Source organism: Gobio gobio (assembly GCF_949357685.1).
Source record: "Gobio gobio genome assembly, chromosome: 20".
NCBI classification, from domain to species: domain Eukaryota; kingdom Metazoa; phylum Chordata; class Actinopteri; order Cypriniformes; family Gobionidae; genus Gobio; species Gobio gobio.
The window spans coordinates 4714667-4742266 of record NC_137113.1 but is presented as its reverse complement, the minus strand read 5'-3'; the positions used below and the strand labels follow the sequence as shown (position 1 = coordinate 4742266).

Sequence of the window (27600 nt, the reverse complement as noted above, 5' to 3'; positions counted from 1 at the left end):
GTAAAATCATGTTGTACTGTCGTGTGACCCAAATAAAATGACCAGATCCCTCAAAAAAAAAAAAAGATTAACGTTGTCTTTTCTTTATCTCTCCCCAGAATAAAATGCTACTGTAAAGCCTAATCGAAGTCAATGCACATATTGTGTTAATATTTGCCAGAAATCTCTGCAAATACAGTGAAAATGCTGTCTATCCTGCTTAATCCTATTAAAACAGATTGACAGAGCAGAGTTGTTTAGAACTATTGAGAGCTCTGTGGCTCTAGTCAGCACAATATGGCCGTTATCTGATTGGCTTAGACGGTGGGTGGAGTCTACTTATTTGTGGATTTGTGTGAGTGTAGAAGCTAGAAATGTTTCAAAATCCACGCGCTGTGCTGCGATTTACAAATGTGCAAGAAGAGATCCACCAATGCAGAGGAAGCAATTCACAAATGCACAGGAAGCGATTGACAAATGCACAGGACGCGATTGACAAATGAATGCAAGGCAGAGTTGTGTTTGTGACATAAAAACATATGTGTGGATATTTTTTTTATTCACAAATGTCATTGTATTTATTTGTGAATCCAATTCATTTTTGTGAAACTCCTGCATATATTTGTGGATCTCATTCTATTTATTTGTGAATTTATTTAATTTTTGTGAATCTCTTTACATTTATTTGTGGATAATAATCTATTTGTTTGGAATAACGCAACACATCTACCCCCATAGTTGTTTGGCCCAATGAGCTCTATGTGTACCGAGTTTTATACATGTACGTGCAAGTGTGTTTGATATGGACCAAGTTTTCAGACCCCACCTAAGGGGGTACTGTCGGGCCCCCCTGCCATGCCCAGGTACCAACTTTGGCCTGGCCCTGATGGCTGTGCATTCCGATGCATGTACAAAGTTTCAAGAGTTTTTGAGCATGGTAAGGGCCCCAAAAGTGCCAGAGAGGTATAAAAAAATAAATAAATAAAAATCTTTATGGGAACAATAGGGCTCTGCGCCCTTTCAGGGCTTGGGCCCTAATAATAATCATTAGGGGAACAATAGAGCTCTGCGCCATTTCAGGGCTTGGGCCCTAATAATAATAATAATAATAAATGGAGCAATTCCAATAGGGTCCTCACACCATCGGTGCTCGGGCCCTAATGACTCTAAAATCAAGGACCACAATGGGAATATGCTAATGCAACTTTATTGTGTTATTCTTGACAAAGAAGTTGTAATGCAGTTGAATGTCAAATAAACTCACACCCAGAATATGTTGTTGTATGAATGTCTGAACATACAATATATTAAAGGAAAGAACAGACCCTCTGCTTTAAAAAGAAGAAGAAAAAAACTTTGAATTCATGTATATGCTACATACAATAACAGTTATGAAATGAAGAAACATTTAGAAACCCAAAACCACTGTGGCCAATTAAAATGACTCTAGACAATAAGCATGTAAAATGTTGTGGTGCTAAACTAAAAGTGTGTCATGACACTCATCAGAGGAACAAGTAACAGCATCAGAGAAGCACACAGACAAGAAGCCTCAGATACCTTCACTTGGTCTGGGACCCACTCATCTGTGAACAGGGAACATAATGCAATGCAGTCAAATGTAATGTATCCACAGTAGAAATCATCATAAAGCTTTATTACAAATTATTAAAACTAATGTGAAAAGTAAAAACTAAAATGTTCACCTGTGTTCCTTTCAGACCACACCAGAGGACCCATGGATATGGAAGCACTGTCATGGAAGTCCAGAGACCTGCCCTCTCTCCGCTGGTGTCCAGAGTCACAGTCCTGATAGAGAAAAGAGCAAAATCCAGCTGTGTGAATCCCTGTTAAATATCACTGAACAACAAGATAAAGGAGTGCACAAAGTCTCCAGCAGAGGACAGCCTTGAACATTAAGGGTACACCTGATTCCTCTCATCATGCTGATCGCAGTAAACATCTTACATTAAGACTCCGCCTATAACAGTAGTGGCCATTTTGAAAAGTACATTATAATTTTTTTTGCTACTAATCCTTAAAAATTTGGCTCAGATGATCTTTGGACTGAACCGCACAGAAATTGGTACGCTTCATCGGATCCATGATCTGAGGGTCCATGCCAAATTTGGGAACAGTGCCATCTACAGGTCATGAGATCTGAATCTTATGCTAGTTAGCTTAGCACGCAAATTGCTTAGAATGCTAAACAAATGCCATTCGTTCTAATGTGGCTCTTCAGCTATCAGGTTCACTATAAGCTACATTAATCTAGCATACCAATCTGGTTAAAATGCTAAATAAGGCTTTTGTCTGCTCACGCTCACACAGAAAGCTCTCCTCAGATTGCATGAAGTGGTGAAAAAGCTGCTTCTGTTCCAGACATGAGAATGATCTCATCTGAAGTTATTACAGTTTTTTACAATCTCTATGACAATTTTTTCAATACTTTTAAAACATTTCCTAAACTCTTAACACAGTTAGCACAACGTCTGTCTGTGAAGGCTATACAATTAACACATTATTGTTGCTTTTACACAAAATGCATATAGTTAACACAAATTTAAAATGCTTGAACTTCTTTTACACACAAGCTCAACCAAGGCCAAAACAATGGATTTGTACTGCCAAATTTACAGATGCTTTAACACTGTATGTCAGAACAGATAACACCTTGTTCTAAACCCTAACCTTATAGGCTAGAGTTAAGGTAAACAGCTGTTTATATTGAGAATTGAAACACAAATATATCCCCTGTATTTTATTCCATTGGTACTGAGAAACAGCCGATTGAAGTTATGCAAATATATAAATCATAGCTGATTCATATCTAGGAATTGTTCAGGTGTCGATGTTCTTTCAAACACATGGCCATATGGTATACAGTAAAAGAGGGCCTATTTGAGCTGCTCTTGTGTGAAAAAGGAACAATATAGAGCAACACAAAGAAAGTCAGAAAAAGGCCTGCATGAGGGAGGGGAAGATGAGTACCAGGACAAGGGAGAGGAGTGGGACAAGGGCAAGGGAGAGGAATGCCTAGACAAGGGCAAGGTAGAGATTGGAGTTAGAATGCATGGTGGCGCTCAAAGAAGGGCCAGAATTAGGGTAACTGATGAAATAAGAGCTACTATCATAGACCATGTCATAAACCACAGGCTATCATACAGAGGGGCTGGTGAACGAATACAGCCAAATCTCAGCCGAAACACAGTGGCATCCATTATCCAGATTTTTCAAGAAACCAACAGGTGGGATATTGTATAAGGGCTTCTCCTACTGCAAAGTGCAAATAATTTTACCATGTATTACAGTGACTGTATGCCTCTGGTCCCTAACTGTATTTTGTCTATAAGGATTCAACATATACCTTCTTCAGGGGGCAGAGGAAAGCTCCTAAATGAAGAAAACTTGTTATTGTCAACATGGTGATTGCTGATAATGAAATAAAACTGAAGGGAATTCTATAAAGCTACTCTGAGATGGGTCATTCATTTTTTGTATTGAATTTCTGCAGAAAAAGAAACAAAATGCATGCATTTACTAAACCCAACAAAACAAAACTGTGGAGAGTCTTCAAAAGACACCCAATCTATGATCAATAAAATATACTGTCTATTGTATAAGGGCAGACCTGACACAAAAAAAAACAATGCAGTTTCTATAATTCTATCTAGTGTTAGTGTTTTTATATGCTATGATTGACTAAATGTTCCTGTTGGAAGAGAACATGTATTAGGGTTTTGGTAGACATAGAGTGTTGTGTTAGTGAATTATTGTATTTTGAAAATTTGTTTTGGAGTTTATAATAATAATAATAATTTATTACATTTATATAGCGCTTTTCAAGGTACTCAAAGCGCTTTACATAGAAGGGGGGAATCTCCTCAACCACCACCAATGTGCAGCACCACCTGGATGATGCAACAGCAGCCATTTTGCGCCAGTACGCCCACCACACACCAGCTGATTGGTGGAGAGAAGACTGAGGAATGATGCCAATCGTATATATATGGGGATGATTAGGAGGCCATGATGGACAGGGGCCAATGGGCAAATTTGGCCAGGATGCCGGGGTTACACCCCTACTCTTTATCGATGGGCATCCTGGGATTTTTAATGACCACAGAGAGTCAGGACCTCGGTTTAACGTCTCATCCGAAGGACGGTGCTTGTTACAGTATAGTGTCCCCATCACTATACTGGGGTGTTAGGACCCACACAGACCACAGAGTGAGCACCCCCTGCTGGCCTCACTAACACCTCTACCAGCAGCAACCTAGTTTTCCCAGTTGGTCTCCCATCCAGGTACTGACCAAGCTCAGCCCTGCTTAGCTTCAGTGGGAAACCAGTCTTGGGCTACAGGGTGATATGGCTGCTGGTTAAGTTCACAATGTGTGATTTTGATCATGAAATTAATCGTTTTGGCAATTGTGTGATGTAGGTGTGTTGGTGCATTAAGAGTTTAGGAAATTTGTTAAAAGTATTGAAAAAATTGTCATAGCGATTGTAAAAAACTGTAAATATAACATGCTGTGCATTTATATACAAAATCTTAATTTTCAGTCATCTGACCCAGAGGTCGTGGGCTTAAGTCCTGAGTGGGGCAACTTTACAAATGTTGTGTAATAATGTGTCATTTCAATTCCTTTATTATTCAGGTAAGCATTACTATTTTTTGTTCCTATTAAATATAACATGCATTTCATTTATATACAAAATCTTAATTGTCCGTTTTTTTTTATTATTCCTCCCCGATGGGAGTCTATGGCAGCCCTATGAACCGTAAGTATTCTGAGGTTTGCGCCAGTCACTTTACTGGTATTTTTGTCATTATTTACTGCTCCAAAAAAGCATGGGTTGTCTTCTTAACCCATTTTTCACCAGTGTTGTTAGTAGAGCACACAAACCTGATTATCAGCGGCTCTGCTTGTTTGCGGCCCTACACAGATTTGCTCTTTATAGATTGTGTTGATCGTTATGAAAATGATCTGGCTGCATCTGTGTTCTTCAATGTGTCACACTAATTAGTCGTGTTTGCTAAATCTGGCCCTAAATCTTAAAACATACTAACCTTACTTATATTAGTGTTTGATCAACAAGGGTTCATACACTGCAGATTCATAAACCTTTACATTTACCCATCATATTTTACTATAGATAGGGCCTATATACACTAGATATAGTCTATATACACACAGACAGAAAAACACACAGAAAGGGACACTGGCTAATATAATTGATAAATTAGACTAATATTTAATGCATACATAGAACTTTTTCCCAACTACAGTACTAAAGCATCTTGAATATGTAACTTCACCAATTTATGAATTATGAGAGGTTTTGTAAACTGACCGTTGGGCAGCGATTGCTTGACAGAAGGCAAAGGTGAACAGCACAGTGCAGGTAAAGCTTAGTGGAGTTTGCAGTGAAGATAAACATCCTGAAGGAGAAACGGCTGGATGTCGAGACGCCGTTCTGCAGCAGCTCCACTGTGTCGTCATCTGGATTGGGACACCTGAGAATATAAATAATGACAATTGTGCAGCAATGAAAATCTGGGCTTTAGTCTTGAAACACTGATAGATAAAGTATCTCAGGCAATCCAAAAAAGCACAGCTTTACTCTGAAAGGATGAGATTCCAGCGGAGGCTGTAATCAGGATCATTCACAGGTGTAGCCCAACACGTGTCCATCACCAGGGCAAACTGGCGGCTGTCGACCCCCTCAACACGAACTTCCACATGCATCTCCTGGTCGAGCTCTGCATCCACTCTACCAGTGAAGGGCCGGGTAAACTCATCATCCACATATGGAATCATCCGGACCTGATATCTGCCTTCACCAGCAGGAAGGATCTTTTGCACAATGCTGATGAAATAATGGATAGATATGTGTTAAAACTATGGGTAAAATTCTGCTTTAGGAGTAAACCCTATATATTCTTGGTTATGCATTTATTTTTCCACTGAAAGGATTAGTTCACCCAAAATTATCCATTGAGGATGCCATTTACTGACAATCCACATTATGCTCTCTTTAGCGTGTTCATCAGAGCTCAGTAGAGAAGTAATGATGTCTGATGTGCTATATTGAGTTGGATCTTTCCAAAGAACCCGGTTCACAAAACTGATCTGAATGATTAATTCATGAATCAAGAATCTTCTCAAGCTCCTTACACAAAGCTATTGCATAATTTCAGAAGATGTGGAATATACAGCAGGTTTCATATGGACCATTTTAGTACCAATTTTGTAAGTCCCCATGAGGATTTGCTGCATTGAAAGATTAGTAAAACTCTGTGTTCCTTAGAACAAATAAAAACATTAGGGTTTGAACAACACGAGGGTGAATTAAATTCTGTGTTTTGGTGAATTGGTGAATTACTCATTTAATAAATAAGTAAGGATGAAGTCAGAATTTGTATTTGACTCGCACCTCTCCAGTGGGTTGATCTCCACATTCATGGAAAGTGTTTGTGTTTGAGGATAAGCACAACTGAAAGAAATCTTGAGGATTTTCTCTCTGCTGATGAGACCTTCTGACCTCGGTGTCCCCAGAATAAAGTTATCATAGATGAAGTGGGTGCTGTTAGCCTGTGGACAACAAATTTTTTTTTAGTAATTTAGCCTAAATTGAATTCAAGGTATTAAAAAAAAAAAAAAAACAGCAGCTATTTGCACTAGAGCAGTATTTTCTTTGCACTAAGTAAAAACAGTAGTTAGATGTTACTTATACTTAATGCAAATAGTGACAGATAATATTTGCACCTTAATGTATAGTAGTAATAATATAATAAAGTCTGTGAAAATCATAAATAGAAGCTACCTTATTGGGAGATTTCTTGCCCCTGTCCCTAAAACCCACCCTTACACCTACCCCTAACACTACCATTTTGACCCTTCTGATCAGTAAGGATGCACATGTAGCAGTCAATATGTGAGCCTGTCCGATCAGCACGAGGATGCTGATTTAAACTTGGGTCATTTGTGTCAAAAGCTAACGCCAGGTGCCTTACTCTCCACAACACTGTTCTTGTTTTCAGATGTGTTTCATTGTGTCTGGCTCAATTAGACAATGGTGGCTGGAGTTAAGCTCTGCCAATAAGGTTTTTTTTTGTGAAGCAACTTTTTTTGTAAAACAACATTAGCCATAGTATAAAAAAGGTAGTATCAGTCAAGTAAAATAATGGTGGACTACATAATTATTGTGGAGAATGTTGGCACAGGCTCTAGTTTCTTTTTTGGAATGGTGTTGTGCTCCCTTGCCCTCTGAATCTCTTTCAGACTCTGAGAAGTCTATAGAGATGTATGTTTGGGCCCTTTATTTTGTTGTTACAAATTCAGCACCCTTACAGACCTCTCTATGGACTTCTCAAAGTCTCATAGATATTCCCCAAGTGGTCAGATCAAACGGTGTTGGTTCTATCAGGCATTACAAATATTTAGATAGATTATACATAGTTAAACCTACCACAAGATTTGTACCACAGATGTGTTCATCATTATCAAAATGGAATTCCACTCTGCCATTCCGGACCATTCCTTTGCAGCTGGGATCATTGAGGTGTAAGTTGTGAGCTGGAAAACCAGCCTCAAAGAGCTGACAGCGAGACACAGACATGGAGCCAGAGCTGCTTTCACAGGTTTCTGAGAAATCTGAGGGGGAAAAAACAGTGAAAAGATAGTCAGAATTATTAAAAAAGAAGGATATTAATGACCGAACATATTGATTGTTGTTGATTGATACCAACCAAAAGAGTCAGGTTGTGGTCTGGGATGGTCTTCGTTACATAAACAGCCATAAGCACCATTTTTCTTCCCACACCATTCATCCTCAGAGCAGCTGAGCTCAGAACAGCGATCTCTTGCATCTAAGAGGAAAAGCACAGATAGATGAAATACAACAAACACAGAGCCAGAGCTTAACATTCTGGGCCCCTGAATGACTATTGCTATGTATTCCTCAAGATAATAAAATATTTTTCTCTAGTGAATTAAATGGGTCATTTCATTTTTAATCATTTTCCCATTGAGATCCGCAGATAGTGTTCGTCAGGGTTTTTCACATACACTTTCCTTCCACCGGACCATAAAAAATTTAATTGCTGGAGGGGTTGTAACTACACCTTTAAGATTTCCATATAAATACCCTCTGAGTTCCTTGCATGTGAAATTTTTAGCAATGATACAATTTTATCCATTATACCCAAGTCCAATATAGATATATTTGCCTAATTGCCTCTTTCTCTAAAGGTTAGCTTCCGGGTTAGTTTAGCTACCCACATTTTAGTAACACTGGTGACAAAACTACAAAATATTCTGTGCTGAAATATGATTTTGACTTACCACACCGCAGACCTGAGCGCCATTCTGGGATCTGTATCTCTAAGATGGCACAAGCTGTCTCATAGGCCTCAACAGCTGAACATAGCATGCCATTTGCACGTGTGTAGAGACACAGATCATACACACAAGAGTAGTAGTAAGGTGCAGGGTCAACATGAAGATGGCAGTTCTGGAAGGGGCCAGTGGTGTTGGTGATAATACTACAGAGATCAGAATACCTCTGCCTCGATGGACACTCATCAGCATTACCGGTCTGGTCCCTGACACCGCAGCTGAAGAATACAAGGAAACTTTATAGTTATATGCTTATACTATTTCATCATTTGGATAAAGAAAGAGGTTACAGGTAAACAACAAACAATTTGATATGCATGTGTATTTTAAACTAAAGCAGTGTTTCTCTACTTGTTTTGAAGCAAATATTTTCAGTAGAGATTTTACATTGGACACTGAATGTTGACTAAAAACAATACTAAAACGAAAAAAAGTGGGAACATTGAACATTAGCATGAAATCAACATTTGGAAGCCAATCTCTCTCTCTATTTTGGTTGCTCCCATTCGAGGCTGCCAGAGCGAAGATATCCATAGGGTTATTCAGCGCGGCTTTTACACCTTATACATACCCTTTAAAAGTCCTTAACTAATGTAACCCTTGCAGCACTGTGTGCAACATTAGTGGCTGTGACACTCGAACATACTCTTTAGGCAATTTAGGGCATCAATTTCACCTAACCTGCATGTCTTTGGATTTTGGGTAAAACAAGAGCACACAGAGGAAACCCACCATGAACCAAGGAGAATATGCAAACCATATACAGAAATGCATCTAGGCTCAGCCAGGGCATGATATAGTCAATAATAAACCAATTAATAGATTTATGAAAATATGTTAAATGTATGCAGTGTTTCATTATGTTAGCAGCAAACAATTCATTCCCTTTCCCTCCATTTGCATTTGCCAGACATATATTATCCGTTCACTTATTTCCTGTGAATCAAACCCATGGCCTTGCCTTTGCTTCTTGTGGTTCTTACCCAGGAATGCTCGTGTCTGATTTCCAGCTCTGGCCAAAGGAAATGTCATCAGATGCGAGTTCTCCACTGGGCAGCGCTTTGTCGTCCGCAGGATTACCATTAAAATTTCCACACATTCCACATAGAGATCCATAGAATCTCTCGCTCACTCTGACTAGTAGGCTGCTATGCCCATCAAAATGGACAATGAATTCATTGAATGCATTTAGAATTAAAAATCCCTGCTCCTCATGTACCTCTACAAGATCATTGATTTGATAAGCTGGTGTTTCAATAGCATTCCCATCAACCTGGAAGGGAATTAGAACATTTCTATGTAAGAAAAGAGAGAAAGTAATAGAAGATTATTTATATTCAAATTATTTAAAGTGTAACTTACTTTAACTTTCCTGTTCTGCCCAAAAGTGATGTGTGTCTGCTGTCCATGCTGAGACAACCAAACATCGACTGCAGACACAAATGACACCACCATGTTCCCCCGGTGCCTGTTGGTGGCCACCACACGGAACTCCAGATCACCGTCTGTAACATTACCGCAGGTCTGGGCAATCTCATATGAACACGTTCCCTGGTGGGATTGACACAGTACACATAGTCTTCATTATTACTTTCACCTACATCACAGCTGCAACTTCTCACCCAGAAATATATTGAAACATTCACAAATCGAAGAATATTCATATATTAATGAAGAAAAAAAAAACAACAACATTTGAAATCCAACCTTGATTTATTCTAACACCAATAACCCTCCTTTGAATATAATTGACAGTTAAGTATTTTATCCTCTACTTCTGGGACACAAAACAACAGTTATGTTGTTGCAAAAAAAAAAAAAAAAAAAACGTTCATACCTGAAAGTGTGCCACAGCCCCATCAAAGGTGATGTAGTGGGGGTCGCCCCAGACTGTGCACGTGGACATTGGACTGTAGCAGTCACGATGTCCATTTCTGACCGCACACTCCATGGCCGCTGGGCAGGAAGATTCAGTGCAGCGCAGATCATTCGGCGCAAAACACTGACAGCGTTGGGAACATGTTGAATCCCAGAACTGTTCACCAATCTACAAAATCAGCAATGAAAACAAACTTTACATTTCCATAAAATAACATCATTGAGTATTTTTACATACAAAAAACATGGTATCTCCATGTTTTTTTAGGAGTACCATGTAAATGCATGTATTATGATGATAGCATCTTTGTACCATGGCACCACTACAGTTTTTTTGGTAAGTGTTTGAGATTATGTATGTTGCCATAATATGCTAAGTCTATGCTTCCCCTTATCCACTTATATAATAAGGCTTAGCATAGAAAAATAATGTTTTAATCCTCACATGGTAGTAGAATCCATCATACAAGCAGCCACATTGTTCGACTGGTACACAGAGTCCTCCACTCCTCACAAATCCCTCATCACAGAAACAACCTTCTGAGCATGTGTGTTCACAACTAGCATCGATGCTGCTGGCGCACGTGTGACCACAGTCTGTGCCACACACCTCATAATGACTGTTTGGGATGTTTGATGAGCAGTCCATTACTGGAAATGCAACAACAAAATGTATTTATACAATGCAATATAAAATCTTTGAGATAAAAGGAAAATTAAATATAGAAATAATCTGTACATGGTCATTTTATATATCTCAGCCACATCTTGAGTCACTTACCACAGGATGCACGTTCTCTCCAGGGGTAGACCATGGCATTGACAGATTGACAAGCACTCACATAGGATTGAATAGAGCGACACAAGACATCATTATGGTTCCCAGAAATGCACACATCAAACACACAGTTATCAAAATAGGCCTGTGGATCTACAGAACCATGGCAGAAGCTAAAGGGACCCTGAATGTCTCTGATGATCTCACAGAAGGCTTGTGAGATCAGTGTTGTGCTCTCATCTTGGCAATTGCCAGAACCATCCCCATGGCCATTATTGCATGACAAGTCCTCCTCAACCATCCATTCTGCACCAAACTGATCTGCTGAAGTTGCCAGAGCACCTGAAGGAGTGAGGAAGTCATCCTCCGTATGGCCGTTAAAGTTGCCACAGATGCCACACGTAACTCCACTGTAGTCTGCTGGCACAACAATGTTTACTTCCCAGGAGCCACCATAACTGACACTGAAACCAAAGTCAGTCGAGACATAGACAAACTGTCCTGTGGAGTAGACAGATACCCGACCAGAGTCAAGATAGACAGGGAGGTTTCTGGTCTCGTCATCAACCTAATTGAAGAAAAATAGCGCTTGTTTATACAAAACAATCATATCAATAATTACAACAAAATGTTTCATATCACATATACTCAATAGTAAATTACAGTGATTGGGACTTGCTTACCTTAACAGCAGAGTAACTGTTCATGCCCTGTGACATGTGCACAAGGTGTCCAGAGACATTGACAAATACTTCAACAGTTATTGACACAGGCCATGCATTCCATGCTTCATTTCTTGCTTCCACCATGAAGTGTGGAAGTCCACGAGTATCATTACATACTGTGGCCAGCACATATCGGCATGTGCCTTGAAAGTCAAAGTAGGTTCTATCAAAGGAGATATAGTGGGGATCTCCAGAAGCATAACAGTTACCATGTGGATGAGGATGGCAGCCATACTCCCCATCTACCAAACGGCAGATTTCCTGTTCACTGCAAGATGATGATGTGCAACGTACATTTCCAGTGATTCCATCACAGACACACAGGAACTGGCACTCTTCACCATGCCAGAACTGCTCTCCAGGCTGCCGATAACGGCCATGATAGTGGCAGCCGCAGCCAGTGGGAGGAACACAGTGATCTCCATCCAGCACTAGTCCATCATTGCACTGGCATCCCCCCTGGCATGGCAGAGCACACTGGAAGGGAAATGAGAGACTAGGGCAGGATGCAGGACAGGATGTGCCACACAGCTCAAAATGGGTATTTGCTGGACAGTTGGGATCTGGGATAATAATACAAAATGGGATGGAAAAGACAATGAATGATCAGAATTTTGAAGATTTATGGTTTTAATTCTAAAATCTTATCACCTTATTAGATTAGATTAGATTAGATTCAACTTTATTGTCATTACACAAGTACAAGTACAAGGCAACGAAATGCAGTTTAGGTCTAACCAGAAGTGCAATAGCAGCAAGTGCAGGATATACAACGTTTGCATAAGTGCAGGACATGGATATGTACTGAGTATATATAAATATATCTATAAATAGAGAGATGGTTATTACTATAAACAGGATTTACAGGTGAATAATATACAGATGGTTAATACTATAAACAGAATTTACAGGTGGATATGTATTATGAATATAATATAATATACAGATGGCTATTACTATAAACAGAATTTTACAGATAGAGGTATACAATGATATGTTAGACTAAAATGATGAATATGGCCGTCGATTAAAGTAGTGCAATAAATTATGGACAGAAGCTATCCGAAAAAAGTGTAAAAGTGCAGTGGAAAGTGGTTGCATATTACAGTTAGAAGTACAGTGCAAAATACAAATGTAAACAGTAGGTACTGTAAAAACAGTCGGCAGTGCAAATGAGCATAATCCAGTTACGGTGTGGTAGTGCAAAATGAATAAGTAAACAGTTAGATCAGTTATAAGATACTAACCACAGTGGGTGATACTCCTCCACTCTCCAACTATAATGCCATTCTGTTGGCAGTGCAGTGTATACCCTCGCAGGGCTTCACATAGAGCCTCCCTTGCACCCTCTGTCTGCTCTAGCATCTGAATGCAGTTTTCAATCCGCTGCCAAGGGTCTAGTGTTCTGCTGCACTCAGCAAATGGTCCATCATTAACTGCCATGATGCTGCAGAGCTCTCTGAACTCGCTCCTGTTCTGATAAAGTCCTGGTTCCCAAATGTCAACTGGGTCCTCACAGTGGGCTGACAGGGATCCATCACGCCAGCTATTTGCAAATTGCTGGGAGTCATCCAGCAGGACACCATCTGGGCTGTATAATTCATCATTAATGTCTCCATTCAAGTTCCCACACAGACCTCCAAGTGTACCATTGTATGTGGTTGGAGCCGTGATTCGGACAAAGTGGGGCCAGTCAGCTCTAACGGTCACTCCAAAGTTCGTCTCTAAAACAAAACCCCTCACACTACTGTGATAGATGCGGATCTGACTGGAACCAACACTGATGGGTAGGCCAACCGTCTGTCCATCCACCTAAGGAGAATATAAAAGTTAATTTATCTAGCATATGAGTTTGAAATTATATAGTTAAACTGCTACAAATAAATGAAAAGCTAAGATTTTTTAGCTAACCTGTACATTGCTACCTTCTCCCAATTCAATGGAAACATGAGTTCCTCCAGCCTCAAAATTTAGGAACCTGGAAAAGTCTTGAGGGCCTCTGGGTACTTTCTCCACTGTCAAAACAAAGTATGGCAGTTGGGATTGCCCCATTACTCTTGCAAGGGTAAGTCCACAAGCTCCTGGGTATCTGAAAGTTTGTCCATCAAAGGTGTGGTAGAAACCCAGGCCTTCAACTGAACAGGTAGCATAACTAATGGGTCTGCAGCCCCTCACACCATTATGGAGTCCACACACCTCTGCTGGACCACACTGGTGCTGATAACAGACCATTGACCTGCTACTGCAAACACATTGTCTCCCACAATCCTCACCCAAAACTACTGATTGTCCCTCAGAGTAATAGAAGCCCTCAAATGTGCAGCCACAGTTCACTTCAGGCACACATATCCCAGCACTGAGGACGTACCCATCATTACAAACACAGCTCTCCTGATTGGGCAAGGGGCAGTTTATTGGGGCAGATGGGTTGCTGCAAGTTGCAGGGCAGCTTGTTCCGTGGGATTCAAAATGGCTGTTCTCAGGGCATATGATTTCTGAAAATGGATGGTAAAATAAGATTATGCATCAAACTATGGATATTTTACCTTGCACAAATATTTAAGTTGTATTAAGTTTAATGCCAAACTTACTTGTAATAAAGACATAACAAGGCACTTACCACAAAATCCTGGTTGTCTCCACTGTCCAAGTTGTACACCCTGTTGTTGGCATTGAGCAGAATACACACTGAGAGCCTGGCACAGAATAGGCTGGTAACCTCCTCCTAAGCAAAGATCATAGACACAGTTTTCTATGTAGGTCTGTGGTGAAAACACAGAGTGGCAAGATGCAAAAGGCCCCAAAACATCTCCTAGGATTCCACAGTGGTTTGTGTCACTGTAAAGGCTCATTTCACTGCTGGTACAAACTGCACAATCGAGACCTGTGCATCTGACATCATGGCATTCAGGATCTGTGTCCCCCTCCACCTTCCAAGAGTTGGCAAAATCAACATCCGAGCTCAAGATCTCCCCGGAGACTGAACGGAAGTCATCTTCAGGATGTAGGTTATAGTTCCCACACAGACCACATGTGGCATTCTGGTAGTCATAAGGTACAGAGATGGTGACATAGCTATATGCATCATAGGTCACTAGGAGACCAAAATCTGTGCTGATGGCCAAGGAAAAACCTGACTGATAGACTTGGATGGAGCCATTGTGGAGGGTGAATGGTGTTGCTATAAAGGTCCCATTAACCTTGACAATGTTGACAAGAAAAAAGAAATAAGAATATGGATGGATGGCTGAATGAAATCAACATTACAGCAATACAGTAATAATTACCTTTGCCTCATAATTGTGATCTCTGACCAATTCAATTTCTTCATTATAAACAAATACTCTGACCATCCGAGTCCATGACACATGTGTACTCCCCCGATGCTCATTTTTGCCCTCAATGCGATAGTATGGTAAACCATTTCCACAAGCCTAAACAATGATACAAATTCAGAATCAGTAAAGGCCCATACAATCTCTTCTACAATAAATAGAAAGTCAGCAACATTACTATCATTACTAACCTCAGACAGAACATACGTGCAGGTTCCTTGAAAGTGAAATATCTGATTGTCAAAGGTGTAGTAGTGAGGATCACCAGAGATGGTGCATGTTTGCCTCTGAATGTTCTGACAAGAGTATTGGAAAGCTGCTGGACGACAAGCTTGAGAATAAGTACAGGGCTCAAAGCTGCACTGGATGCCTCTACTGGTACAGGTGCATCTCTGCTGACAGGTGTCATCATTCCAGAAGGAGTCTCCCAGCTGCACTGGAAAACCTATAACAAAGAGTTTATGGATATAAACACCACAAATAATTTGTGTAATTATTGGAAGGCTTGACCTATGGCTGACTAGCATGGTATAATCACATTTGAATGAGTCATTCATAGTCTTCCTGTAAATAGCAAATAGGAAGCAGTCAGGAAAAAATACCATTAAAGTACCAGTACCATTAAATTGGCAACCCCGCGTTCCATGATCTGTTCTGAAGGCCCATCTGCCTGGCACATTAACATTGCTGCTGTATGGTAGGCTTGTGATGTCATTCTGGAGTGATCCAGTAATAGAGAAATGGTGACTTGAGTCGATGGTGTCATAACCAGCCTAATGATAAGGAAGACATCCAGATGTCTGATTTGTTAGGCATAAATAATGCACAGAATACTTATTGGTAACACTTTATTTTGATGGCCCCCTTTAGACATTCTGTTGACTAAGTAATGTTGTACCTAAATGTCAACTAACTCTCATTAGAGTATTAATAGAGTATTCATAGACTATCTGTGTAGTGGAGTAGCTTACAATATTTTTCAGCAGCTTGACAGGAACTCAGTTGCTTTTAAAACAGTGTAGCTTTTCCAGTAGCTAACTACTTTTTCCAGCAAGTAACGGTGTAGCGCTAAAAGCTACATTCTGTTTTGACGAGCCTGCAATGCATTGAAGCAGCACAGCATCTTCTTATTAGATCACAGAATCGTGCGTTACCAACATCTATGGTTTAATCACGCATACAGTTCCCCGAGAAGAGATCATCTAACGATTATGTAAAGGAAGTACTTGAGTGGGTTGATGCTTCACACGAATCGACTTGTAACAGTTACACTTGATTTATACAGAAGATTAAAACGCTGTCTGGGTTGAAGACTTCAAGCCCATACAGGCCTTTTTAAAGCCTTTTTAAATTTACCAAATTTACCAAATGTCCAAAAGTTATATAATGAACATGAAAGTTCACTAATGTGGTGTTTGGCAAAGCAACTGTCAATTGAACAGAAAACCAAATTGTGATATAGCTTAGTGTGCTTATCACATTGTAAAGGCTGTGATCTAATTAAATAAGTTGCACAGGTTTCAGAACGAAGCACACTGTATTACACACAAGCAGTGCATGATTGTGCTGCATCACTGCATGTGCTGTGAGTTTGTAAGGATCGGTTTTGCTGCTAAGGCAAAAGCTGAGATCCAAACCCCAACAATAGAACAATAAAAGTCACTAATCTTGAGAGAAGATCTCACAGAAACTGTGTGACCTTACCCTGATCAAACATTTCACCCCCTCCCCATGTTGCCCCCTCTTTGCCCTGTTCCCTTTCGAGGAAACTCGCACTGCGTCCGAATGACTAATTTGGGGATGCTCCCTAAGCAACAGCGTATGTGAAGTCTGAATGAAACTATTCCAATCCTGATTGATGTTGCGTCATGACGTAGCTATGACGGCATACCTGGAAGATACATAAGGGGAGCCAGCGCATAGTAACGGCAGTTATCGTTCTTCAGCATAGAGCTCTCTGTCAAACTGTCTGTCTATTTATTGTTCACTGTCAAGAAAGTGTGTGAAATGGCGACTCAGAAAAGGTTTAAGCAGTGTGTGCATCTGTGCCCTCGTTTCATGTCGGGCTCGGACACACACTCGCTTTGTGTGGAGTGCCTGGGTGTTCAGCATGCTAAGGCGGCTCTCGAGGGAGCCGCCTGTGAGCATTGTGAGAAGCTGACACTCAGGCTGCTTCGCTCTCGGCTGGCCGTGTTCGATGAGGCCGGCCAGCCTCGTGAGCCCCGTGGTTCTGGACCCGCAGTCGCTGAGGCGGCTCGGCGTCGCAGATCATGGGGCTCACAAAGGGATCTGTCAGATAGGTTTGGGACTGCCGAGGCACTTTCACACTCCTCTTCTGACAGTTCCGAGATTCTCCCTCCCCGTGTGGAAGCCCGCGATGCGGCTTCTTCCCCGGGGGTGGAGAATCCGATGTTCATTCTCTCTGGTTCCGAGGAACCAGATGAGGTGGACATCGAGGTGGGTGGTGAAGCACCAGATTTGTCGCCACTTCATCCACCCGCCCAAGAGGAGCTGGTAGAGGTGTTGACCTGTGCAGTGGCCAAGTTAAACATCGATTGACCACAAGAAATGCAGGAAGTCCAGCCACCCAGCAGGCTGGACGATCGTTTTCTTACACGCCGGGTTCAAACACCTCGCCCGGGGCTTACCTTTCTTCCCTGATTTGCACAATGAGTTGTGCAAATCATGGAAGCAGCCTTATTCAGCGCATGTTTCCAATCCCCCAGTGTTGGATTATGCCAACGTGCTGGGGGCACGCGAGGCTGGGTATTGGATGATGCGGCTGGGCATGGGATGATGCCGCCGGTGGAGGATGCTCTGGCGAGCTATCTTTCGCCCGAATTGGCGTCATCCCTTAAAGCCCCGGCACTGCCTACCAAGCCCTGTAGGGACACATCATCCGTGGTGGGCAGAGCTTATGTGGCGGCTGGGTGGGCTGGTAGTACCCTGCATTCGTTATCTATATTGCAGGCCTACCAGGCCGACCTCCTTAAAGAGCTCGATGAGGGCGAGGGTCTTTCTCCGGAGGATATACTGGAGCTTCGGAAGGCTGCTGACTTGTCTCTCCGCATCACCAAGGAGACGGCCCGTGCCATCGGCCGCTCCATGGCTTCCCTGGTGACTAAGGAAAGACATTTGTGGCTTAATTTATCGGGAATGAAGGAGAAAGATAAAACCTTCCTCCTAGACTCCTCGATCTCGCCTTCTGGTCTGTTTGGCGACGCTGTTAACACCGTCGTCAACAGATTTCAGGAGGCAAGAAAGCAGTCAGCAGCCTTCCGCCAGTATCTCCCTCGCCGCTCAAAGCCTGGGAAGGCTGCCCCAGCCATCCGCCAGCTCCTCGCACCGACAGGTGCAGAAAGAGAGCGTCGCCTCTAGAGCCCCTCCTCCGGGAGCTTGGCAACAGAGGCGGCGTTCTCACCAGCAGTCTTCTGCGCCCAAGGGCGATCTACGGAACGTCCTTCAGGCTAGGAAGGCTGCTGGGAAGAAGTCCTAGCTTCGGCTGGGCTTCTAAGAGCGGTCCCCCCTGCGCAGGAGCAACCGAGGTTGCTTCCTCCGCGGCGCTCTGGGGAAATCGATGTGGTAATCCCGCCGTCACTGACGCTTCGGGCCACATCGATTTCCCGCGAACGCATGCTGCTCCAGCTGCCTCTGGAAAGACCTGCGGCTGGGCAGCTCATGCGTCCGCACACCGAAAATCGATGTCCTATTCTAGATGTGAGGTATTTGAATTGGTCTCTGAGGAGGTTTAGGTTCAAAGTGCTCCCCATTCCCATCATTGTGGGTCAGATCCAGTCCGAGGACTGGTTCGTCACGATAGATCTGAAGGACGCATACTTCCATATATCCATCCTTCCATGTCACAGGAAGTTCTTGAGGTTCACTTTCGGGGGCGAGGCTTACCAATATCGAGTGCTGGCCCACATAAAGTGCTTGGGGCTGAGAATCAACACGAAGAAGAGTGTGTTGACGCCATCCCAGAGAACTACGTTCCTGGGGATTGCATGGGACTCGGCTTCGATGCGGGCACAAATGTCTCCCGCGCGAGTCGAGACCATGCTGGCGATGGTCTCAGGTAAGGCTAGGCCACAGCATCACTGTAAAGCACTTTCAGAAGTTGCTGGGGCACATGGCAGCAGCGTCCAACGTAATAAATTTTGGCCTGCTGCACATGCGACCCCTACAGTGGTGGCTGAAAACCAAGGGGTTTTCCCCCAGAGGGAATCCATTCCGTATGATCAGGGTAACGCGCAGATGCCTTCGGTCCCTAGTCATATGGAAGAAACCTTGGTTTCTGTCCCAGGTGCCAGTTTTGTGAGCGTCCTGTTGCCGGAAATCCGTTTCAACAGACGCCTCCCTCACTGGTTGGGGCGCGGTCATGGACGGCCGCTTTGCGAGGGGCCTGTGGGAGGGCCGTCATTCCTCCAGGCACATGAACTGCCTGGAGATGATAGCGGTCTACAAGGCTCTCAGGAGCTTTTTCCCTGACCTCCGCGGTCACAATGTCCTGGTACGAACAGACAACACAGCTGTCGTATCGTACCGCAATCAGCAAGGGGGTCTGAGGTCGCGCCCTCTATGCAGACTGGCGCATCAGATCCTCCTGTGGTCCCAAGGGAAACTGTTGTCCATCAGGGCAATGTTTGTCCCGGGGGTCCAAAATCAGGGAGAAGACATCCTGTCGAGGCAGGGGCTGAGGCCCGGGGAGTGGCGACTCCACCCAGAGGTGGTGGAGGCCATGTGCGAGAGGTTCGGCCCAGTGGACGTGGATCTGTTTGCGTCTCGCGAGACGTCCCACTGTCCACTGTGGTTTTCTCTCACGCATTCCAGCCCCGCTGGGGTTGGATGCCATGGTTCAGATGTGGCCGAGGCAGCGTCTGTACGAATTTCCCCCGATTGCTCTGCTCCCGGGAGTCCTGGAGAGGGTTCGTCGACAAGGTGTCAGCCTGCTTCTGGTGGCACCTCGTTGGCCGACTCGAGTTTGGTTCTCAGACATCATAGTTCTGCTGGCGGGTCTTCCATGGCAGATCCCTCTGAGGAGGGATATCCTGTCGCAGGCGGGGGGCACAATATTTCACCCCCGGCGGAGATATGGAACCTTTGGGTCTGGCCCCTGAGGGGGTCAGGTACCTAGAGGCTGGCCTGTCGGCAGATGTGATTGAGACCTTGCTCAGTTCCAGGGCTCCGTCTACAAGGAGACTGTACAGCCTCAAGTGGAATATGTTTTCCACTTGGTGCAGGGAGCGTGAGGTGGACCCAGATAACTGCCCAGTGGCTTCAGTGCTGGAGTTCCTCCAAAATCGCTTCTCTGCAGGGCTTAACCCGTCCACACTCAAGGTGTACCTGGCTGCCATTGGGGCTTTCCACACTCCTTTGGGTGATGGACCTTTGGGTAGGCACCAGTTGGTTGTACGGTTCCTCCGTGGGGCTCGGAGGATAAGGCCTGCGGCTCGTTACAGAGTTCCAATCTGGGATCTGGCAGTCGTTCTTGAAGGGTTGGCTGAGGCCCCCTTTGAGCCGCTGGAGTCGGCCGAGCCAAAGAACCTGACCCTTAAGGTAGCTTTTCTCTTAGCTATCACTTCTCTGAGGAGAGTGGGGGACCTTCAGGCCTTGGCGGTAACACCAACTTGCCTGGAGTTTGCCCCTGGCGGAGTTAAGGCCATCTTAAATCCTAGGGCGGGCTACGTCCCCAAGGTACCATCCAGTGTGGTCAGGCCTTTGGTTCTTCAGGCATCCCATCCTCCGCCTCACGCGACAGCGGAAGAAGGGAGACTTCACCTGCTCTGCCGGTCAGAGCTTTAAGAATATATCTGGAGAATTCTGCTCAGTGGAGGAAGGTGGAACAGTTATTAGTGTGTTTTGGTTCACCCAAGAAAGGGCTGCCTGCATCTACGCAGACAATCAGTAACTGGATTGTCCAGGCAATAGCCACGGCCTATCGGGTGCGCGATTTGCCTTCACCTATGGCCGTGAGGGCTCACTCCACCAGAGGCATTGCCTCTTCGGTGGCCCTCCTTTCGGGGGTCCCTTTGCAGGATATCTGTGAGGCGGCTGGGTGGGCTACCCCACACACCTTCATATGGTTCTACAGCTTCCACCTCCCTGCGAAGCCTGGCGCTAGGGTGCTCAGGGTCTAGTTGTGCCCGGTCTCCGGCTTCACACTAGGGCAGGCGCTACCCTCGGTGTGGCCTAGTGGGTACTCGTTCCCCAAATTCGTCGTTCCGACGCAGTGTGAGTTCCCTCGAAAGGGAACTGCTCGGGTTATGTATATAACCTTTGTTCCCTGAGAAATGGACACATATTTCACAGGGAACAAGGGTTATATACATAACTGAGCAGTTTTCAAGTCACCAAATGCAGATATACCAATGATGATGTATCTTGTAAATCTATTGTTTTATCCCTTTCATGTTTGGTGTCCTTTTAAAGGTTTCGGTGCGAATGGTAAAATGGTCTCAGTTTCACTGGAGTCACTAGTAGTATTAGAAAGGTTGAAAACTAATGAGAATTCTGTTCTCCTGTTTTTTTTTTTTTTGAGTGGTCTCTTTAAAGATATCTGATCCTCTCCCCCAAAACCAGGTGTTTGTGTTGCAAATATTTACAACCCTTTTGTTCTAGTTGGAGTATTTAAGGAAGGATAACAGAGCTGCCGGGGGGGGGGACAGTCTGTAGCCAGAACCCCCATGCAGTGTGTGTGAGTGTCTTTGAGACACTCGCACACACTGCATGTATTGTGCCAGACATGATGACTCTTTGAAATTATTTTCATATATTACTTTGCGATTGTGTTTATGTTTTTACGCTGATCAGTTGTGTACCATGGATTCTTGCTTAATTATTTTCTTGTCTGGCCAAAATAAATGTTAATCTTGATTTATTCTGTATCTTTCTGAAATCATTATTTTAGTAGTGTCGCATGCGGAGTAAGTAGGAGCTACCGCAAATCTCTCTTTTGGGACAGATCACACTGAGGACTCCATAGCGGGAGCATCGAGCCAAGCATGAGAGAAAATTCGATTTCTGACTGTCGCTGTTATTATAAGTTGCAGCTTTTCGTGGCTATTAATCAAATTACACTTTTTGTTATAAGTAAACATGTGGGACTCACTTAAAGTTAAAATAGTTCACTCTGCAATCCTCTGTAATATCAGAACTGACTAATTTGTGTTGTGAGAGCTAGTGAATCGCGACACTAGCCTCTGTACGGCTCCGGATCCCATGGTGGAACGAATATTTGAAAATAAGTGATACTAAGAAAAATCAATGATCTAAATTAAATCGCAACTAATCGTAAAATCAGCTGACACTGCCCCTATTCAGCTGATAGCTGAAATCAGTACTCTAAACGTAACACACTTTATGAAGTCACATAAAATTGGAGTCAGATCAAATTATTCATGGAGTCAGATTTGAAATGAGATATCAATAAATTAAGAGAACTTCACCGAAATGCTGAAAAGGCTTACACGCAGAATTCCTTTTGACCAAGCCGTTAGAATCCGTTTTTGGGGCTAATGGATGGAAGTTTACAAGTTTAACCTGCGTTATTGTCTACTCCTATGTATCCAATTTAATTTGCATGTATTTTGTTCTTGCATTGATGTGAAATTTGTATCAATTTTGCATTTTGACAGTCAGTTTGAGATATAGGCTACATTTGAGCATTGTATCTTTGGATAGTTTACTAAATAAAACTGTTGAAAATAAATGTAAAAACAAGGAAAAGAAACAAAAGTAGTTTCAATGTAGCTACTTTTGGACATTAACTTGTAGTGTAGCTAACTATGTTTTCAGAAGGGTAGATTGACTGTAGTTTAACAACTTTTATTTGTGAGTAGCTTGCAGCTTGTCAAACTACAGACATAAACTACTTTCAGAATAGCTTCCCCAATACTGAGACTGTCTGCTTAATATCTGCTAACAATTTATTTTGATGGTCCCTCAACAGACATTCTACTGACTATATGTAACTTTTATATGTAACCCTAACCCTTTATTCTACTAACCCTAACCCTACTAACAGCCTAATTATACTGTATAAATATACCAATGAGAGTTAGTTGACATGTAGGTGCATACACTTGAACTACTTATAGTCACAGAATGTCTAAAGGGGACCATCAAAATAATGTCTAACCAACTTATCATATCTATGTCATTTTGTACTTACCTGTACATATCGTTGCGTTGGAGCGATTGCACCATAGTTCATTACAACAAATGAGAGATGGCCATTTGAAATCAAAACCACTTGAAAAGATGTTTCCTTAAAAAAAGAAAAACAAAGTTTGAAGCAAGTGAAGCAAGAAGGCCTGTGTACTTTTTTGTTCATTAGATTTTTCTTATAGAAACAGGTATTAAAAAACAAAAAATGGCTCAAAAAACGAAAAACAAGGATTCAGCTTGATTTTTAGTTTTTCGTTCAGAGGTGGAAAATTAATAAACCGCTTGAATATTCGATTTCAAGACCTGGGCGGGAATTATACGCCCCTTTCTGCTGATTGGTCAGCCGAAGATCCAATTTTTCCGTCATCAGTTCTTCCTCAGTACCGCACAGCAGAATAATAGTCCTGCGGGTAAAGGTACAGGTAAATCTGGATTTTATTTACCTGTATTTTATACTAATTCTGAATGTAGGCTAATAATAAAATGCAGTTTTAACAACAATGCGACGCGCGCATCTCTCTCAATATGACACTCAGGTGTGACTTATTTTCTGGCAAATAGCGACGGTCGATTATAAAAATCATAGGATGGAGGCAATGAATAGCTACAATACGTTTTTTTGTGCACACAGACACACATACAAAAAACATTGTGTTCATTGCCCCCACCACATTAATTTTGGCCTGAATAACTGTTATTAGCTACATATTTGGCCTGTTTTGTTTGGATGACCAACTCTCACAATCTGCGTGAAAGCTGCGGGACACACAGGACAGCGCGGAGAGAACGCACATGATGTGCTTTTGAAGTTTACTTATTAGAGAAAATAACACGTGCCGTTTTGTTTGACATCAATTAATTCTCACTATTAATGAAATAAACTCAAAACCAAAAGCTATAACTGCTGCATATCTCCTGAACACTTAGGCCTACTGGTCTGTGATTGACTGTTGGCGTTTAACTGCTTATTTAGTTCATTCAGTTTAATTAACCCATCGCAATTTAGGCTATTGAAACTGTGTGAACTGTTGTTCTCCGATTTTTCAGTTATCAGAATGACAGCTGTCAGAATGACATTTCTTGCAGGCCCCATATACCCAAGTCTAAAGTTTAAAATATTTAATTTACAACTATTGATATTAATGTATATCTTAATATATTTATTTGTATTAGTGTTTATTTAATTTTCAACTAAATAAATTAATTTAAATCTTAATTTATTTATTTTTACTGAGCAACCAGGGTAGGCTATGACAGCCGTCATATATCCTGCCATACCCAGCTGATGCGAAGTGTATGTGAATTTATATCTACACAGGAGAAAGCCCTGTCTAGGCTCTGCCGTGGGACGGGTTGTGTCGAGCCATTCGTTAATCTGATTGTTTTATGAATAAAAGATGAAATGTAACTGCAATAAACGCGTTAAGAATCCGTAGCAGCGCAGGACTATTATTCTGCTGTGCGGTACTGAGGAAGAACTGATGACGGAACAATTTGATCTTCGGCTGACCAATCAGCAGAAAGGGGCGTATAAATCCTGCCCACATCTAGAAATCGAATATTCAAGCCGTTTAATAATTTTCCACCTAAAACAAAAAATCAAGCTGAATTCTTGTTTTTCGTTTTGTTTAAAAAGCCGTTTTTTGTTTTTTAATACCTGTTTCTATAAGGAAAATCGAATGAACGAAAAAGTACACAGACCGAAGAAAACATGGTATACCGATTTTTACTTTTAAATAGGCACATGAAAGTCTCCATGGTACCAAACTGGGCCACTTACTGTTCCTGAATTGGAGAAGTATGCAACTCTATCCCATGTTGCAACAAAGACCCATGAAGCAGAGAAACTCAAGTCAGGGAAGTATTGGTTTATGTCTTGAGTCGCCTGTGTAAGGACATTACCAGAGGTGTACTGTTGATATGAGATAACACCATTCCAGCGGTTGTCAATATCTGTCCAGAAAGGAGCAATGAGGTCTTTCCCTCCATAAGCTGGGAACTGGTTTGGACTGTAGCTGCCCCATGCCCCATCAAAAGTCAAGTGTCCATTGTTGTTAACCTGAAAAAGAAGAGGACTGATTATCATGTGCAGGATTCTTATAAAATATGCAAAATTGCTTGTAACAGTAAATTAAACTGCAGTGAATGGTCATTTTCCTATTAGCTTTTTTTTCCAGGAGTACAATTTTTATAGACACACGTATCAGACACTCATAATCTAAGATCCTCTCATATCAGATTGACTTACATAAATTTGGTTGTATGCTTGTCCAAAAAATATAAATGGCTGCTGGAGGTATATAACAGATGAACTCCCATCATCACTGCGTCCATTCACTGAGTCTCCAGTTCCAAATGGATAAAATTGGCTTGTAATATTGAAGCCATTGCCTGTGAGAAAAAAAGAAAGAAAACAAAAAAAAACCAGTATTGAAAATGTATTAGTAATATCATAGACTTCATTTCAATTTAATTTACCTTAGTGTCCCATAATATTTTTGTTCTCTGCATAATTAAATACATATTATACAGCATTGTGAACGTATAACAGCATGGCTGTGATTACCTTTGACGTTGTGCCTATGGCTGAATCACCTTAATATAGCTCATAATATAATAGCCTATATGGGTTTACAAATTCTTTTAAATGATTTACATGCATCACAAACATGACATGGATGTGATTTGATCATTACACAATAAACAATATTATATTACCAAATTATATTAACAAATTATTAGATTAGATTAGATTAGATTCAACTTTATTGTCATTTCACAAGTACAAGTACAAGGCAACGAAATGCAGTTTAGGTCTAACCAGAAGTGCAATAGCAGCAAGTGCAGGATATACAACGTTTGCATAAGTGCAGGACATGGATATGTACTGAGTATATATAAATATATCTATAAATAGAGAGATGGTTATTACTATAAACAGAATTTACAGGTGAATATGTGCAGTGAATAATATACAGATGGTTAATCCTATAAACAGAATTTACAGGTGGATATGTACTATGAATATAATATAATATACAGATGGCTATTACTATAAACAGAATTTTACAGATAGAGGTATACAATGATATGTTAGGCTAAAATGAGGAATATGGCAGTGGATTAAGGTAGTGCAATAAATTATGGACAGAAGCTATCCGAAAAAAAAGTGTAAAAGTGCAGTGGAAGTGATTGCATATTATTTATATTATTCAAATTATATTATTATATTATATTATTAATTATATTAATTATATTATTATTTAAATTATATTACCAGTCGTAGTGTCCATAGTTGTAGTTTCTGTTGTTGTAGATTCTGTTGTTGTAGATTCTGTTGTAGTTTCTGTTGTTGTAGTTTCTGTTGTTGTAGATTCGGTTATGGTTGTCTCTGGCGTGACAGTAGTGGTAGTGTTTATGTTGCTTGAATCTGGAAAAAAAAGAGTTAAACATTACATTAAAAAATCTCTTACATAAACAAAGTGCAGATGTAAATATATTTACCTGCACAGTATACCAAACTGCAGGCAGTTGGGCTCACAAACTCATAGATATAATAATCTCCTGGACAGGCTTTGACTTTAATGGGATTGGATTGGAAAGCACAGCAGTTATTGCTCCAGTGACCGCAGACGTCTCGAGTGACCACTCCATCCTCAACTGTTGGATGTCCTCCGTTCAGCCACAGTGGGGCATGAGTGCCACAACTATACTCATCAACACATGTGTCTGGCATCTGAACGCTCTGACCCTGAATGAAGAGACGGTACCAGCCGTTCCAGCTGACCGCAGTGTCACACATTATTTGAGAGGAATGTTGATTGTTGGTGGCTCTCCATGGATCATCCAGGATATTGTAGTTGTAGCACGGGTCAACAGGGGGAGCTGTTGTCATGGAAATATTACAAATATATATTTTGCTGAATTAATAATTGAATGTAATTGAATGTTTCAATTGTGTTTTAAGTTGAAGCTGAAGAAAATTTGTCTCGAGCTTTCAAAACATATTTTATTTAGCAGACAAAAGAAGTACGGTGGCCCAGTAGTGCACAACACAATGACATTTAAAAAGCATACATAAGCATTCACTCTGCGTTCGGGCCAATTACCAAGCTCAGAGCCCTCTCCCAGGATAGCACACCAAATACGTTTACCAAATTAATCTATCCGACTTATTTGTAAGTGTGAACTTTTGAAATATAAATTTAGAATCACCTACGTGCATTATAATTGCATATTTATACACAAGAACACTTTTATCCGCTACCACAGCACATGATGCCTAAGGAAACGTCTGCCAATTTCACCAAGTGGTAATTTTTATGTTTTGTTTTTTT

General features: G+C 41.7%; 1 protein-coding gene across 1 annotated transcript; it reads right to left on the bottom strand.

The window, feature by feature from the left end:
• Positions 1–1165: 1165 nt before the first annotated feature.
• LOC307116880 (alpha-tectorin) lies at positions 1166–27142 on the bottom strand. The gene is made up of 25 exons (XM_079801370.1): positions 26768–27142; positions 26541–26693; positions 25512–25654; positions 25044–25322; positions 23268–23363; positions 15717–15870; positions 15289–15542; positions 15050–15196; positions 14383–14962; positions 13674–14257; positions 13010–13574; positions 11721–12325; positions 11041–11605; positions 10705–10910; positions 10219–10428; positions 9744–9932; positions 9365–9654; positions 8328–8599; positions 7733–7852; positions 7453–7637; positions 6418–6575; positions 5605–5850; positions 5335–5497; positions 1686–1788; positions 1166–1565 (listed from the first exon to the last, which is right to left on the bottom strand). The coding sequence occupies exons 1-25, from the start codon at positions 27063–27065 to the stop codon at positions 1462–1464; spliced, it is 6669 nt and encodes a 2222-aa protein (XP_079657496.1). The 5' UTR covers positions 27066–27142; the 3' UTR covers positions 1166–1461.
• Between the last annotated feature and the right edge of the window lie 458 nt (positions 27143–27600).

Bases quoted from the DNA above. Each gene is read 5' to 3' on its own strand.
- LOC307116880 (XM_079801370.1), bottom strand. From the start codon at position 27,065: ATGTGTGACACTGCGGTCAGCTGGAACGGCTGGTACCGTCTCTTCATT. The intron at 14,258-14,382 runs GTAAGTGCCTTG...ATCCATTTTCAG, and splicing joins GAGACAACCAGGATTTTGTG to AAATCATATGCCCTGAGAAC. The intron at 10,429-10,704 runs GTGAGGATTAAA...CTGATTTTGTAG, and splicing joins ATGATGGATTCTACTACCAT to ATTGGTGAACAGTTCTGGGA.